The following is a 15,449-nucleotide window of genomic DNA, read 5'->3' as shown; positions in this document are numbered from 1 at the left end:
GTGCCCCTTTCTTGCGGCTATGCTTCCTCTTCCAGCGCCCAGTTTGAGCCCACCGAACCCTTCACCTCTTGCAAAAACTTCCTCCTCCCTTTTGCAGTTCTCGCAGTCGAAAATTTGTGTAGAGCCATTTAAACACGAACCGCTTTTGTTCCGCACCCACCTTATTTCGTGGTGAATGTATAGGTCAGCTTCACGATATTGATTACGTCTACTCTACTAAACTGCCTGACGACACGTAAACTCTTCTCGTCGACAGCATTACTCCTGCTACCACCGCCGATTCGTCCTCCTTAGAGGTCGATTCGTCATCCTTCCGTCAACTGACCCCAAAATCCCTCTGCCCAGCACAACAAACTCTTGGAGCTTCTCGTCCACTGTCGGAAGTCGTTTGGCCATAGCAATCTTCTCTGGGCCGCAAATCCAGCATCGTTCACCACATCGACACCGGCACCCATGTACCTCTGCGTCAGCGTCCATACCGAGTTTCTGACGCTGAATGCCGCGTCATTCACGAACAAGTCAACGACATGCTTCATCATAGCGTTATTCAACCTTCACACAGCCCTTGGGCCTGCGTAGTTGTGTTGGTTAAGAAAAAAGACAGTAGCATCAGATTTTGCGTTGATTATAGGAACCTTAACAAGTTCACGCAAAAAGCCGTTAATCTGCTACCAAGAATCAAGGACGCTCTCGACCACTTGCAAGGAGGAGAGTACTTTTCCTGTTTGGAACTTTGATCTGGGTACAGGCAGGTCCCTCTGAATGAATCTTACCATGCCAAGACTGCGTTTGTGACCCCAGACGGCCTATATGAGTTTAACGTTATACCTTTCGGCCTTTGTAATGCTCCTGCCACATTCGAACGTCTCATGGACAACATTCCTCGTGGCCTCAAATGGCACACGTTTCTTTGCTACCTGGACGACGTCGCGGTCTTTTCGAAGGACTTTGGCTCCCATCTGACTCGGCTCGCAACAGTCCTGACTTACCTTTCAGACGTTGCACTGCAGCTTAATTTGAAAAAGAACCGCATTGCCGCCCACCGGCTTACAATCTTAGGCCATGTTGCCAGCAAGGACGGCGCCCTTGCCGACCCTGAAAAGCTTCGCTCCGTCGCCGAGTTTCACAGGCCGTCTTCGCCGAAAGAACTCCGTTGCGTCATAGGCCTGTGGTCCTACTTTCGCCGATTCGTGCGTAATTTTGCGTCCCTAATGGTACTCTTAACGAAACTGCTTCCCAACAGCCAAGGCATCTCATCATGGCCTACCGCTTGCGAAGACGCGCTCACCGCACTACGTCATCTTCCGATATCCCCACCTTTTCTACACCACTTTGACCCCAATGCTCCTACAAAAATCCACATGGACGCTAGTGCGCTCGGCGCTGTTCTTGCTTAGTGTAAGTCTTGCTTCGAAAAATACGTCGTCTCTTACGCCAGCAGCACTCTCGCCAAAGCGGAAAAGAATCATTCGGTCACTGAAAAAGAATGCCTTGATATCGTTTGGGTAATCACCCAATTTCGACCCTACTTAAATGGCCGTCCTCTCGACGTCGTGACTGATCAGCACGCCCTGTGCTGGTTGTCGCCATTAAAAGACCCATCTGACCGCCTGGCTCGTTGGGCGCTTTGTCTACAGGACTATGACATCCGTGCTGTCTACCGGTCAGGCTGTAAGCATTCGGACGCCGACGGTCTTTCAAGCTCACCACTCCCCGATGAGTATGGTGCTCCATCTGCATCCAGCAACGATTCTTCGTCTCTTACATTTCCCGACGTGCCATCAGAACAACGCCAGGATCCTTGGGCAGCTTCTCATCTAGAGCATATATCTCAACCGTCACCACGCACCACGCTCACTTCGGCGCACTGCTCGCCACTTCGCCTTCCACGAAGGGCTCCTGTACCGCCGGAACTACCTACCTGATGGTCGTAAATTGTTGCTAGTGATTCCTCGCCATCTACGCCGATATCTGTGCCTCTTTTCATGCGCATCCGCAATGCGCCCATGCCGGTGTACGAAAGACGTATGCACGCTTACGGCTTCGATACTACTGGCGAGGAATGTACCACTTCGTTCGGCAGTACGTCCACTCGTGCTCCAAGTGCCAACTCCGCAAGAGCCCACCCCACAAGCTCAAAGGGCCGCTCCAACCATTGCCTTGTCCCTCCCTGCCTTTCGAGCGTATTGGCATTGATTTGTATGGCCCTCTACCGTACACCCCAGATGAGAAACGCTGGCTCAGCGTTGCCGTGGACCACATCACGTGCTACGCCGAAACAGCAGCGTTCCCGGAAGCCACAGCATGTGAAGTCAGGCTGTTCTTCCTTCGCAATACTGTTCTTAGACATGCTGCACCACGCGAACAACTGAGCTATCCTCCATAAACCAATGGTATGACTGAAGGCTTTAATCGTATTCTCGGCGACATGCTCACGTGTACGTTTCCGCTGAAAACGCTAACTGCGCTTTCCCTTTGTTACTTATTCTTACAATACGGCCATTTAGTCTACCTGAGAATTCTCTCCCTTCTTTCTTCCTCACCTTCGCAAACCTTCCTCGTTTATGGACACGATTCATTTGTATCGCCCCGACGCTTCAGAATCTTTTATGTGTGGAAAGCTGCCACTTGTGCCAGAGAATGTAGTCAGCTCGCACACTTAGTTAGCGCGCAAGACCAGGCCACCCAGAAACGCCGGTCCAGTCGTTTGTGTTCTTCTTCTCGAGTCCTGGTCTTCTGCGCCTTGCCAAACTACTTCAAGCATGAACCAAGCAAGAGTTTTACCAGAAACATGGTCGTGACGCAAGCTTTTCCTTTCCATGGTATTCACCTGTAACGCTTATATGGCTCCGCGTTCCCTCCTCTATTCCCAGACTTTATACAAAGCTCAGCTCAAAGTATGACGGCGCTTACGGGGTTCTAGGACAGATGTCCCCGTTCAACTACGTCACTGAGCTATTCACCAGTCTACGGACCAACGGCGTCACGAATGCGAAGCCGTTCATGTTGACCGACTGAAGCCGCGCTACGACTCACCAGTGCTCACTGTTCCATCGGTAGCCAGGATGGTTCCTTTTTCGCCGGTGGCTGATTGTAGTGACAAATACGGGCGCCAGCAGAAGACAAAGAAGACGGTGATTGTTGTTGGTGCTCGCGCTCACTCCGCTCGGCCGTTGCCTGTCTCTGTAAATTAATATAAAACGCCGAGCGCATCTAAACGTGTACTATTAATTTATTTTCAACAGGTATTAATATGAAAACATTATTGAGTTCATTATTGTTAGACAAGTTTGCTTAACTTTTCATGCTCATTTCTTGCACACTGTGTTGAATTATCGTATATACAGTAGAAAGAGCGTTTGATCTGTAGCTTTCTATTTCGAAATCTGCCATAAGGAATCACAGAATTGAATTTTTTTTACGTATCTCAGAAATATGCTGGTCCCGTGTAACTGAGTTGAACAATTTGAAAGGATCCTTATTTGACCATTTTAGTACTAAATATTCTTCATTCGTCGGACGACCGCTGCCCGCCCGACAGATTGCGAGCTCTAGAATTATATATTTTGCGGTATGCTTTAGCGATCTTGAAGACCTTTTGTAGCGTACACATAATAAATCATTTTTAAGAAACGTTCGAAAGCAAGCCAAAAACACTTTAATGCCTTCCTTGGAGAGTGGTGGGTGAGTAAGAGAAAGTGTTAGCGCGCGTTGCACTTTACCCGTCACCCGTCGCGTGAGTGGAGAAGAAGCATCGGGCAGTCTTAAGCTTAAACCGAATATAGGCGCTATAGCGCAAACCTACTCCAATTCTGCAATCAGCGCTCCGCGATTAGGGAAAAGCTGTTTGGACCAGCCCCATCTCGCTTGTATGTCACGCGACGGCACGAAAACCGCGATAGCTCCCCATCTGATATGACGTGAACACACTGATTATGTATGATTGGACGGAACAAGAGAAAAATAATTATTTATGATTCGACGCATTTCGCCATTAGACCTCTGCTATTGGTCAAACGTTTTTGAGCTGCATCCGCTTCACCTGCTTGTCACTCGACGTCACAATACCCGGAAAACTCACTGCGCCAACGGGACGCGCATGAATTAAAGATGCATTAATATTCCGAACAAAACTGAATTTTTTTTATGAATAGCCGTGACTACTCCGTACCGAAAAGAATAAAAGATGGCTGCCACCGATCGCTCAGGCACTGGCTACTAGCACCTGCCAGAGGGCATGGGTTAACTTGAGTATAATAAAACTTTTCTTATGGCCGTGTAACGTTATCAAGATCTTTCGGCACGTTTAGAAGATGCCAACTCTTCTTTACTGAATATCCGTTTTATCCGAATAGCGCCATTCTTAACTTCCCGCTAAACGCCACCGCGATTTGCGACCAGCCACTGCAGGCTAAGAAATGGAGAGCCGACCAATCACTGACGCCGGCACCACCCTCTTCATCTGGTTATCTATTTTTGGTGCGCTGGCTCGGCCACATCGAATCCATCTCCACTTGAACGCGCTTCTCAACTCTTAGCAACAAGATAGAAAAGAAAAACCGCTCAATCTAAGCAATGTTATTCGTCTTGAAAGCAAAGTGACCTCCTATAAACAAGGATAGCATTTGATTGGGCTATTCAGGCAACGCCGCGCGTGCGCGCCCGATAAATGCGTAGGCCGTTACATCAATTTGACGTCAGGAGATTTGAATAAAAACATATTGTAATAGTTTTGCGCTATAGGGCCCTAAGTTTTTCTGGACATTTCGGCCATTTTCTCAGTTTGCAGTCGATAATCAGCGGTAGAACTCAGAAAGGAAACACGTGTTCGTTTGCTCAGTTGTTTACTCTCTCCTCTTCTCTCCTTCTATTTCTTTCTCTCTTAATGGGTGTTTTTCAGGCTTGCTATGTCGTTCTCTATGGTTCTCTCTTTCTCTCATTCGCTGTTCGTTTGGTCATTCTGTGGTCTGTTCCGACCATCCGCTTATATTGACACTGATCGTTGGTGCTTTTTGCACATTACTATCTTCAATGTCGGCCTACATATTAAAGAGCAGAGCTAAGGCGCCCGTTCCTGTGGCGAGCGTCAGTGTAGGCGTAACCGAGCCAATTAGCACCGCGAAGTTTGACAAAGCGAACGCGGAGCTCTGAGGGGGAAGAAAGACGCGACAAGTAATGGTACGTTCACACTGAGGAATCCGGCGTCTACAGCGAATGGAATTCTCCTGCCGCCAAAAATCGCGTAGTTCACACTGCTTGCGGACCGCGCCGCCGGAAAGACATACAGCGCCATCTGCCCCACAAAGTGCTAACCTCCAATCAAGCGCGGGATATCCCGGATGTTCGCGCGGCTCGAAATTGCGCAGTTGTCTCCGCTCGCGTCGAGTTCGTGTGTTTTTGTAGCGCGTCTCCACCAATTCCTGGAAAGACAATGATGAACCCCGAGCAAGAAGAGGCAGTACTGCTCGGCCTGTTGGCAAGCACCTTTCTGGCGATGCATGACGCGCAGAAGCATTCGCCGAAGCTCGCGACCGATCTTGTGCCACAAGTCGTCCTTCAGCACGTTGTCTTTGTGCTTCAAGTGGCGCTTATCGTAGAGGACTGGGTGGTTGCGCACCGGTTCGATGAACATTTCGGATGTGGATGTCGCGGCGGACTTTGATGACTGCGACGACTGCGACATGACGTGAGACTCGGCCGCTATCTTTGTAAGTTCTGTTTCGCGCTCCCCGATTGGTCAGTGCCGCGCGGCGGCGAGGCAATCCGGCGGCAGCTGCCGCAAAAATCGGTACGGGAGCAATCGGCGCGGAAGGGGCTATTCCGGCGGATCTCGCCGCCACCGAACTGGGTTCCGCCGAACTGGGCGCCGCTCCAGACGCCGAATGTCTCAGTGTGAACGGGCCATAAAGCGGAGCAGGAAGGGATGGCGAAAGCGTGAAAGGAAAGCATAGTGCGGCGCCGATGCCTACCAGATGGCGCTCTAGTAGCGCGCGCTGTATGGAAGGTCTGTCTGCGGCTGCTGCTGTGAATCGGGCCCACGTGCCACCCACGCGCTGCGTCGAGGATCTTCAGCTTAGCGAGGGAGTCGCGCCACACTTCGCTCCGTTTGCAACGTGCCGTAGGAAACAAATTCTCCTCGCCAGCCAATAAAACGCGAATGAAGATATGTATAGAACTGCACGCCAACTTCGTATTAGGGAGTATCGCAATCGTCAGAGAATTTTTTTACTGCATATAACCAGGGGAACGGCCCAGATTTTCAGACTGCACAACCCTCGGGATAGGTCAACATGTTTAGACTGTCCAATCTTCGAGATCAGCCCAACTGAAAGAGTGGAAATCCAGATACCAGATACGGAAAACTGGGGGTAACTTATCGGCAGACTCAAAGATGCAGGCATCTCTGCAGTTGTTCGGAATGACAAATATCTGCCACCACGAAGGGCCGTCATTGCCGGTTCACTGCTCACGATCTATTACCTTACAACTGTGCGATTTTCACTAAGCGTCTTGCGTTATTTGCAACCGCCTTCATATCTTTGCTCATATCTTGCAACACCTTTAGGGCTCTCTTCCTCTTTCACGCCACATATGTCGCCCGTGTGCCGCATGAATTAATCAACAATTCCGATTTCACAAGTTATAAACATCCGCAGTTGTTGATGCCCGACGCAAGTGTGTACTGCAAACAGCTATAAATTTAGTATGCACTGCGAATAGGCATCTAAAACATGTGCGAGAATTGCATCACTGTAGAAGTCTTCAAATCTGAGCCGTACACGCATTACACCTCACACAAATAACAAAGTGCACTAGGTACATTATACGTAAGTCCTTAGCTTGCCTCGCTCGCACCTCGGAATTGCCACCGAGACTGGTTTCGTAGTGGCAGACGAAGCTTATCTGTTTTGTTGTCCTGTGGACACGACAACTGAAGCTGCCTGATGCTCCCCTGTCACGCCCTAACTCGCTTGCTAGTGCCTACTTCGGCCACAATATTACCAAAAACTGTGCTCGTTTTCCCGTAAATGTGATCTTCGTTTCATGCAAAAATTATATTTGTTGATAATACCTCAGAATGAACGCGACATGCCTGTACGCTCTATACAAAGTAGTACAGCTTTGTGTGAAAACAGGCGCGATGACTGCACGCCGTTATTAAAAAAACTACTGTTATTACAATTTCAGATCAAGGACCGATTCTCCCAAGAACTAAAGGTAATTAGGATTATTGTGTGTTTTGGCATTTTCAATTCTTTCACTGCAGCGACACTAATTACTTTGCATTGGACTTACATTGAACTTGCAATGCAAGTACATTGTACTTGCATTGTACTTGAACTCATTGCATGAGTTCGGCTGCTATTAATGCCGGGCATGCAAGAACTGCTTGAAGCTCTTCCGGCATTTAGGACACAAACAGCATTTCATATTAGATCCAGTTTTTTTCGAGATGGCGACATGTTGGCAGGAGGAAATTATTATGTAAGGGCTAGCATGAGCACATATTATGATCCGTTTGATAGAGCAGCTAGAAAATATTGCCCCTGTTCTTACCGATCTTTTCCGATTTACATGGGGCCGTAGCACGCCGTAAGATACTCTATTATCGAATGAAAAAAGCAAGTTAATAAAGCAAATTATTCAAATTAGTTAAAAACAATTTACAGTTGTAAGAACGAATACAGATTTAAAAACTACTGATGCGTCCAACTCTTCGAGGTATGACAAATACAGAATCAGGAATAAACGGATAGGTAACGAGACTATGCACAGTTTATTGTTGCTTTCTCTTATGTACCAGTTAGGAATTAATTCCGCACGATTGTGTTGAGAAAAAAAAAACGTCAAGCATAGCTTGAATCAGGCTATTCTTAACAACACATGAGGAGCACTGTTCTCTCTTGGCAGCCTTAATTAAACAATGTCTTTTAAAATAGAGTAGGACAACATTCAAGTAGGATTTCTTCAGATGTGGACGCAAGTTTATAATTAAACAAAAATATTGTTTGAAGTATTTTGAACAGCTACTAATCTGACACAATTTCTACAGCAGAGCTCGGCTTTCTTGCTTAGTTCTTAATAGGGATACCTCTTTATCACCGCTGTTTAATGTTCGTCAAGAAAAACAGGAAACTAACAGCACACAGTTTCATATACCTGCGTTGTTATAGAGCATATTTTCGTACAAAATAACGTAGACGTATGGGTGCCTTTTGTAATGTTTACGTTGCCACTGTACATTGATACTAGAAACCTCAAGAGGTTCTTACCTTAAGCACTTTTTCTTTTCTTAATTCAATACGTTTCAGTAAACGTAGCATCGCCGAAATTCGTCGTCTAGAGGCTTATTCTGCCGTCTGACAGAGGAATGTCGCAGCGAAGAAGCGTCGAAAATTATCCGGCAGGTAGTGCATTGTGGAGCAGAGTGATACAGATAACAGCTGTGCAGTCGCTATCGCGTAGTAGAAAGATAAGAATGACGATTCCATCACACTCCGGCACGAGTATTTGCTGAAATTAAGGCTAGCGGTGTGAAATCCGCCGCACCTCGAGAGAAATTTAGACAAAAAGTATCTCTTAATAGAATATTTTGCAGAATGTAATAAAGAAATTTAAAGATGTATGCTTGTCTTCAAGATTTTAAGCAATACCTAGGCCCTGAGCGTGAAACTTCTCAAGGTATAATAATTGACTTGAATTCTGAGGTTTTACGTGCCAAAACAACGATTTGATTACGAGGCACGCTGTAGTGGGGTCCTCCAGATTAATTTTGGCCACCAAGGGATATTTACCATGATCCCAATGCACACGACACGAGTGTTCTAGAACTTGGCTCCCAGCGAAATGCAACCACCGAGGCTGGGATTTGATCCCGCGACCTCGTCCTGATGAGCACAGTACCATAGCGGGTAAGGCACCACGGTGGTTGTAGTTATAATAAACGATAATATTTATAAGATACATTGTCAACATACTCCCGTGCACAGTGTTTCTGCAAATGGAGCGAAACATCTAAGCAAGTTGTACTTTCATCGATTGCATAGCCTCTTTAGAGAAGTAAAGCTCAAATTTCATTAATTGTACATTATTAATTCCGAGATGATGATGATGATGTGTGGTGTTTTATGGCGCAAGGGCCAGGTTTGGCCAAAGAGCGCCATGACAATTCCGAGATAGAATGATAGTAAGTTACGAGCATGAAAACTGTGCTTCCCAGAAATGCATTGTTCAAGCTTGGTATAATACATACTGCTGTTATATTTATTTTATTTCCCATTTGTGATTCATAGACCGGTCACTGCCGAAGAGGATTGTGTCAAGGAACGGGAAGTTACGGAGAGATAAAGCGCATCAAGAGAGGTCTCAGATCCTCTATTGATACTAGTCAGCGGAACAACGGTCATGCTGTCTACACACGCTTGAACAAGACAGCCGGAGCACCAAGTGCGGCAACATTGAGGAGACAGAAGATCGAACGGAGGAGGAGACAGATGTGGTTTGATTGTGATTGTGCTAGTCAAACGGTACTACACAGCGACACGAGTTCTTTACCGCGCGCCTTTGGCAGTGGCAGTCGCGGTAAAAGAGGGAAGCGCCGTAAAGTAGGATGCAGGATAATTTGTATATTCCTTGTAAACCGATACAAGCACGACAGCAGCTGGATCAGCCTTTTTGAAGCTAATTCAAGTTCTGATAGAGGCGGCGTGATTGCAAATGCTTCGACTAGATCGGGCGGAAATGGAACCTTCCATGGACCTACCGGCGGACAGACGGCTGGTGTCTCTAGAAGATTAAGCGCAGCTGGTCTCAGTGCTCACATGAGCGGAATGCATGGCGCAGGTATAGTAGGCAGTGGTGGAATTAGAACCACTAATAACTTAGCCACCGGACCTGCTGGCGTCAGTGTTACTAACGCTGCTACAAGCGGCGGAGGCATGAAAGCTAGCGCTGTCGCACGTAAAGGCAACGGCACAGTAGTGGGCATAGGTACTGTAAAGAACGCTGTGTCTGTAACCGTAATGGCAGGTGCCTCCGTCGGGAACATAAGTCATACCATTAGTAGCGTTTCAGGAGCCGGGAGCGAACGTAATAGACTAGTGGGTGGCGATGCCACTGGTAGTCCTGTTGTAGTCGTTGGAGGTCCTCCTGATACCCGAAAGAACGGAATTAGCAGCAAAGGCACCAATGGCGTTGAAGTAGGCAGCATGCATTTAGGCACTGGATCTGCCGGAATTGTTGGTAATGCAGGAAGAAGCCGTACAATTGCTGGTAATAATAGCGCCGCAACTGGCGGAGCCCCAAGCAGCGTGTCTGCCAGGGGCGTCAGTGGCAGCAGTGTTACAGGGGCTGCAGGTATTGTCAGCACTAACGGGAATACAGTGAGCAGCACGGATTTGTCCGGCAGCAAGACACATAGCCCTGGCGGGGCCAGCGTTGAAAATGACAGTGGAGTAAGGAATACAGGTGTCGGTGTTGTAGGCAGTGGCGCCAGCACAGTGGTAAACACCACATCTCTCCCCGGTAGTGCATTGGGTATCAATAGTGGTGGACTCTCACATGAGAGTGTTCCTAATCATGGCTCAAACGTCGTTAGAGGAGCAGCAAGGTCAACTGTTATAGGAGGCGGTACCGTTAGCACCAACGGATCAGGTCAAGGCGTCGGCTCGTTTGGCAGGGGCGTTGCTGCTAGCGGCGAACCAGCCTTCCCGGTTTCCAAAGGAGCGATGAACGCTAAAGCTATGGAAGGTGGCATGGGAAGTCAAGGAGGCGTCGGAAGCAATAGCAGAGGTATCAGTAATGGTGGTGGGTCTAATGTTCACGGCAATCAGGGAGGCATAAGTGCCAGTGGTGGGATTGTTAATAGCACTGGCGGAAATGCAGCTGTCGCTGGCAGTTCTGCTGGTATTACTGGGATGGAAACTATACGCACCACATTATCAACTACTGGTTCTAGTGTCTCAGCCACTACCGTGACTGAAAGTCGCCGTGTTCTCACCGCTGTCTCTCCAGCTGGTGCTGCCAGCGGTGTTACAGGAAGCTTGGTAAAAGGCGGTGAAACTAGTGGTGCAGTTTCCAGCGGCACGGGAAGGAGTCCCGGGGTAACCGAAAGCAGTACGGTTCTAAGTGGCACTAACGGTGCACCTAATAGTGCTTCCAGCAGCACAGTGCCCAGTGGAGGCACTGGCGCTGCGGGCAATGGCACTGGAATTGACATTCATAGTGTTGGAAGCGGTCGAATAGGAAGTGTCAGCAACGAATTTCCGCGAAAAAGGGGCGGTCTCCCTGATTCCGGCTCTGAAGCAGTTGAAGGAGCAACTGCAGCAGTTTCTACTTCCTTTAGTAGTAGCAGAGTTCTTGGTGCTGGCGCAAGTACCGTGAGTAGCAGTGCGGGCCTACTCCACAGCACTGGAGTACCAAGCGGTACCACTCTAAGACCTGGTAATAATGGCAGTCAAACCGGCACGATCGCAACCAGCGTACTTTCTGGAAATCTCAGTCCTGGTAGTGACGTAGCCGGCACTGGCTCTGCAGGCAATCATGGTATTGTAACTATTACCAACGGCTTACCAAACGGGCGTGCCAGTACCCCTTTGATAAGCATTGTTGGAAGCCGCTCTGGTGCCAGTAATGTGGGTGTCGGCGGTGTTTCCAATAATGTCAGCCATGTGACTATCGGTGGAGGTGGTAATAATGAAGGCTCTACTGGAGGAGGAGGAACCGATGTACTTACTGGCCACGCTAGCAGCGCCAGTGACCGAGTCAGAATTGGCTCTGTAGGCAATCCGGATAGTGGAATTGGTAAACCCGGCTCATCAGGCGGGAGTTCGACTGTATCTCATACATCCGGTGTTGAAAGTAGTGCTGGCCAAGGCAATATGGCTGTCGGAGGGGCTGGCGGTGCAGACAATATTCCGGCCGCTGCGGGAAGAGCCGGCAGTAGCGCGACTGGGTCAGTTACAGGTGGCTTGTCTCACGGCAGCGTCGGTAGCCCTGGCGTAAGCACGCTCGCAGGAAGTGGATTGAGCAGTGTCACCACAGGCCATGAAGAAGAAGTAGGCGCTGGTTCTTCAACCAATAGGGGGAGTGCAACACCTACTGACCGGTTGGCCATTAGAGGAGCAAACATTGCAGCGTCCGCTGGCGCTGGTCGAACTGCAACAGAAAATGAGGTAGGCGGTGAGGCGAGTACCACGTTAGGAATGAGAAACAACGGGGTTGCTGGTCGTCCTCCCAACCTTCCAGCTTCAGGAGGGAGAGAAGCTGTCGGGGGCGTTCCCAGCAACACCGGTGTCGAAATGGGCAACGTCTCTGTCGGCACTAGTAATGCAAGCATAACTAACGGCGTGCCTGGCGGCAACTCCCTTCCTTCTGGCATTGACATCGTTCCAGTTGTTGGAGGAGGAAACGGCGCTGCCGGTGGCGCCATGGGCAGCACTAGCAGCGCAGGAGTTGGCCCGGTTTCTGGCGTCACAGCAAGCACTGAAGCTGTTACAGATGGGCTACATGGTCCTATAGCCGGTGCCTCCGGTGTCGCATTGCTGGGAACTGGTGTGGGTGAACCGAGAGGATCTATGAGCGGCGCTGTTAGCGGAGGCGTTGTGGGAGTCCACGGAGGTTTCCTAGGGAGTGCAAGTCGAGACACTAACGCTGGTTCATCCGACGAGAGCGCTCGTCCATCTCTTTCAACCAGCTCACCAGGAGCTGGCATCGGTAGTGGCGGCAATGGCATTGGCAGAGAAGTGGGCGCACCCGTTGGTGTTCTCAGCGCTGGAAGAAATGAAGGCTCAAGCGGCAGTCATGGTACTGATTCTGGTGGTGGCGAGGGACTCGGCGCGGGACCATTTAGCAATGGCGTGCCATTCAGATTTGGTGGAGAAAATGGTGGAACAGTGAATGGGTTTGGTAACACAGGCGGCGGAATGAGCGGTGGAACATGGAACCCATTAAGTGGCGCGTATAATAACATGGGTGTAGGCTACGGAAACAGTCGATTTGCAGGAGGTTTTGGCAATATGGCGGGTATGCAACCTTATGGTGGTGGAAACTTCGGCATGGGTGGTGTATATCCTGTTAGGGGACCTCCTCGCAGGAACATCGAAATATATGACGACGATATCTTTTTTCAAGACTAATAAAACTACTGTGATATGTGGTCATTTCATAAAGAAACCGCATGTTCTCACAATTTGCATGCACAATAAATCGAGCAAACACTTGCCCTTTTTACATACTATCTCTTCTATCGCATGTGAGTGCTATTGTTATCCGCTCCTATAGTGCCTGTTAGGATAAAAATGGAACATGAAAGAAATGTCATTGTATTCAAAACCGATGTATAGAAAAAAGGCTAAGTATACATAAGTGCTATATTGATAGATGACTAAGCAATACATTGAACAAGTAATTCAGGGTGAAAGTAACTTTTACCAGTGGAAGCTACATATCTTTACGAGCTGATGGGACAATAAAAATTCGGCGGCACCTGTCTCACGATGTTTGTCGACGCAAATGTGTTTACAAATGAATCAATCGATCGACGGAGCGCATTGCCACCGTAAAGTCGCATTAGATACCAGAGATGTACTGAAGCAGGAATCCTATTTCGTAGATAACGAATTTCTTGCCTCTCTAATCACCAATCACTTCTTCTGAATGAACATTTGTCTACCTTATTTCACGTTAAATTTGGTGTACCACGGGGTTCCGTGCTCGCCGCCATGTTATCTTTAGATTATATTAACGATATCAGTAGTAGCCTGTTTTCCACAGTCAGATTATTTCAGTCAGAGTCAGATTTGTGATTTATAGAGAAATTACGTGCCCTATACATGCTTGCTACTAAGAAACCTGATTTAGATAAGCTTGGTAAATGGTGTTATGAGCGGCCAATGGAAATTAACCCCAATAAAATCAATACCAATATACATACGGCGAAAGCTAACTATGTATTACGCAACTACACATTAAACAATATGATTATAAGCTCAACATGCCCTATAAATCATTTGGACACTCATTTGTTATCAGATTTGCCATAAAACACTCGTATACACGCCATAGCTTGCAAAGCTTATAAAACACCTGGTTTCCTTCGGCGCAACTTGCATTTAGCTAACCCCGCCACGACACTTCTTGCTTACACCACTATTGGTACGCTCTAAAATCGAATACGCATCCCTAATTTCGAAGAAGCATAAGACGTGCCTCATATATAAAATTCTAGTCTTTGCAACATAAAGCTGATCGATTTATCACAAAAAGCTACCTACAAGCAGCAAGAATAGCATAAATAATATCGTAAATTACTCTAGTTCTGCTTTAAAAACGCAACTGCCCACGCTTCTGTTATTTTTTGACAAGCTTTATCACAATTGTCATAATGCGCTACGCTTCAGATCAGGCCAGCAAAGCCTGTCCTCGCGACTTGATCGTCAGCTAAATGTGGGGCCCATCTTCGCCCAACCTAACTTTTTTCTCACTCACCGCTACTTCTTGCCATCCATTAGTGGAATCAGCCTGCAACTAACAATAAACATATTGCTGATCAGAACGCATTTGTAAACTGTCCCAAATGAATTTTTAAACTATAAACTGATGCCTGTTCAGAATACTACGAAATTTTTTTTCTCATCTTGACACGTTGCATATCCATTGCAATACGTCATCCTCGTTGGGCTCTTTAAGGCCGTTCTTTTTTTTTGTAGCAGTGCTTTTGCTGTGCCATAGCATGCATTTCTCGTTATGACGCATTTGTAAGTTGTGTTGAAGTGCTTCCAGTGGCTCTTATAACTATTAGTTGCGCATTTATTGATCATTTGTCACAATAGTTTCGTGGCGACTCTATATTTGCTGTATTCATTCAGTTAGTTTTGTGAAGGGTTGTGTATGTTAAGAAGTTGCACAACCCCGTTTTATTTATGATTGGGTATATCATTTATAATGTATTCTGGTTTTTAGGGCGCATGAATAAATAAGACAAAAGTCACCTACACGTGGCCACAATTTTGTCTCTAACAGTAGTTGCTGCGTTTGCTGTGTTAGATTTTCCTGGATGCGCCCATCTAATCTACCAGCCTTCAGCTCGCTTCCGTTTCGATGCCCGGTGTGCCGGACGGAGTGTCTGGCAGTATGAACGACAATACCTGGTCTATTATTAAGTTTTGATGGAGAGCGGGGCACGCCGGTTGCATCATAATGAGCCAGCATGGGAAGCTCAAGCCAAGCCGCAATTGCGTTTTGTTTGTCGAGTATACTTGCTTCTTTCTTGGAATTCCGTCAAATGCAGAATTGACCTATCCATTGTGCTACTCAAGTTAGTTCATCAATTATTCGTGAATTGTTCCATCAATTGTCCGCCCTCAATTTCTTTACTTCGGCACTTAATATCTTGCTCGTTATCTTGCCAGGCAACTTCAGACAATATTGTATTGTAGTTATCCGATAAT

The 15,449-nt window shown here is 47.6% G+C and overlaps 1 protein-coding gene across 1 annotated transcript in view; it reads left to right on the top strand.

The window, feature by feature from the left end:
• The window catches only part of LOC142576350 (uncharacterized), a 36,210-nt gene extending 21,221 nt beyond the window's left edge, over positions 1-14,989 (top strand). Inside the window, exons 4-5 of the mRNA XM_075686449.1 lie at positions 7,189-7,218; positions 9,294-14,989. Of these exons, the coding sequence (XP_075542564.1) occupies positions 7,189-7,218; positions 9,294-13,136 (3,873 nt within the window). The 3' untranslated portion in view covers positions 13,137-14,989. The remainder of the gene's footprint in view (positions 1-7,188; positions 7,219-9,293) is intronic.
• The last annotated feature ends 460 nt before the right edge of the window (positions 14,990-15,449 follow it).

This window comes from Dermacentor variabilis, chromosome 3 (genome assembly GCF_050947875.1).
Source record: "Dermacentor variabilis isolate Ectoservices chromosome 3, ASM5094787v1, whole genome shotgun sequence".
Taxonomy (NCBI): domain Eukaryota; kingdom Metazoa; phylum Arthropoda; class Arachnida; order Ixodida; family Ixodidae; genus Dermacentor; species Dermacentor variabilis.
Note: the sequence above shows the minus strand (reverse complement) of the source record. Positions and strands in the feature narration are given on the sequence as shown.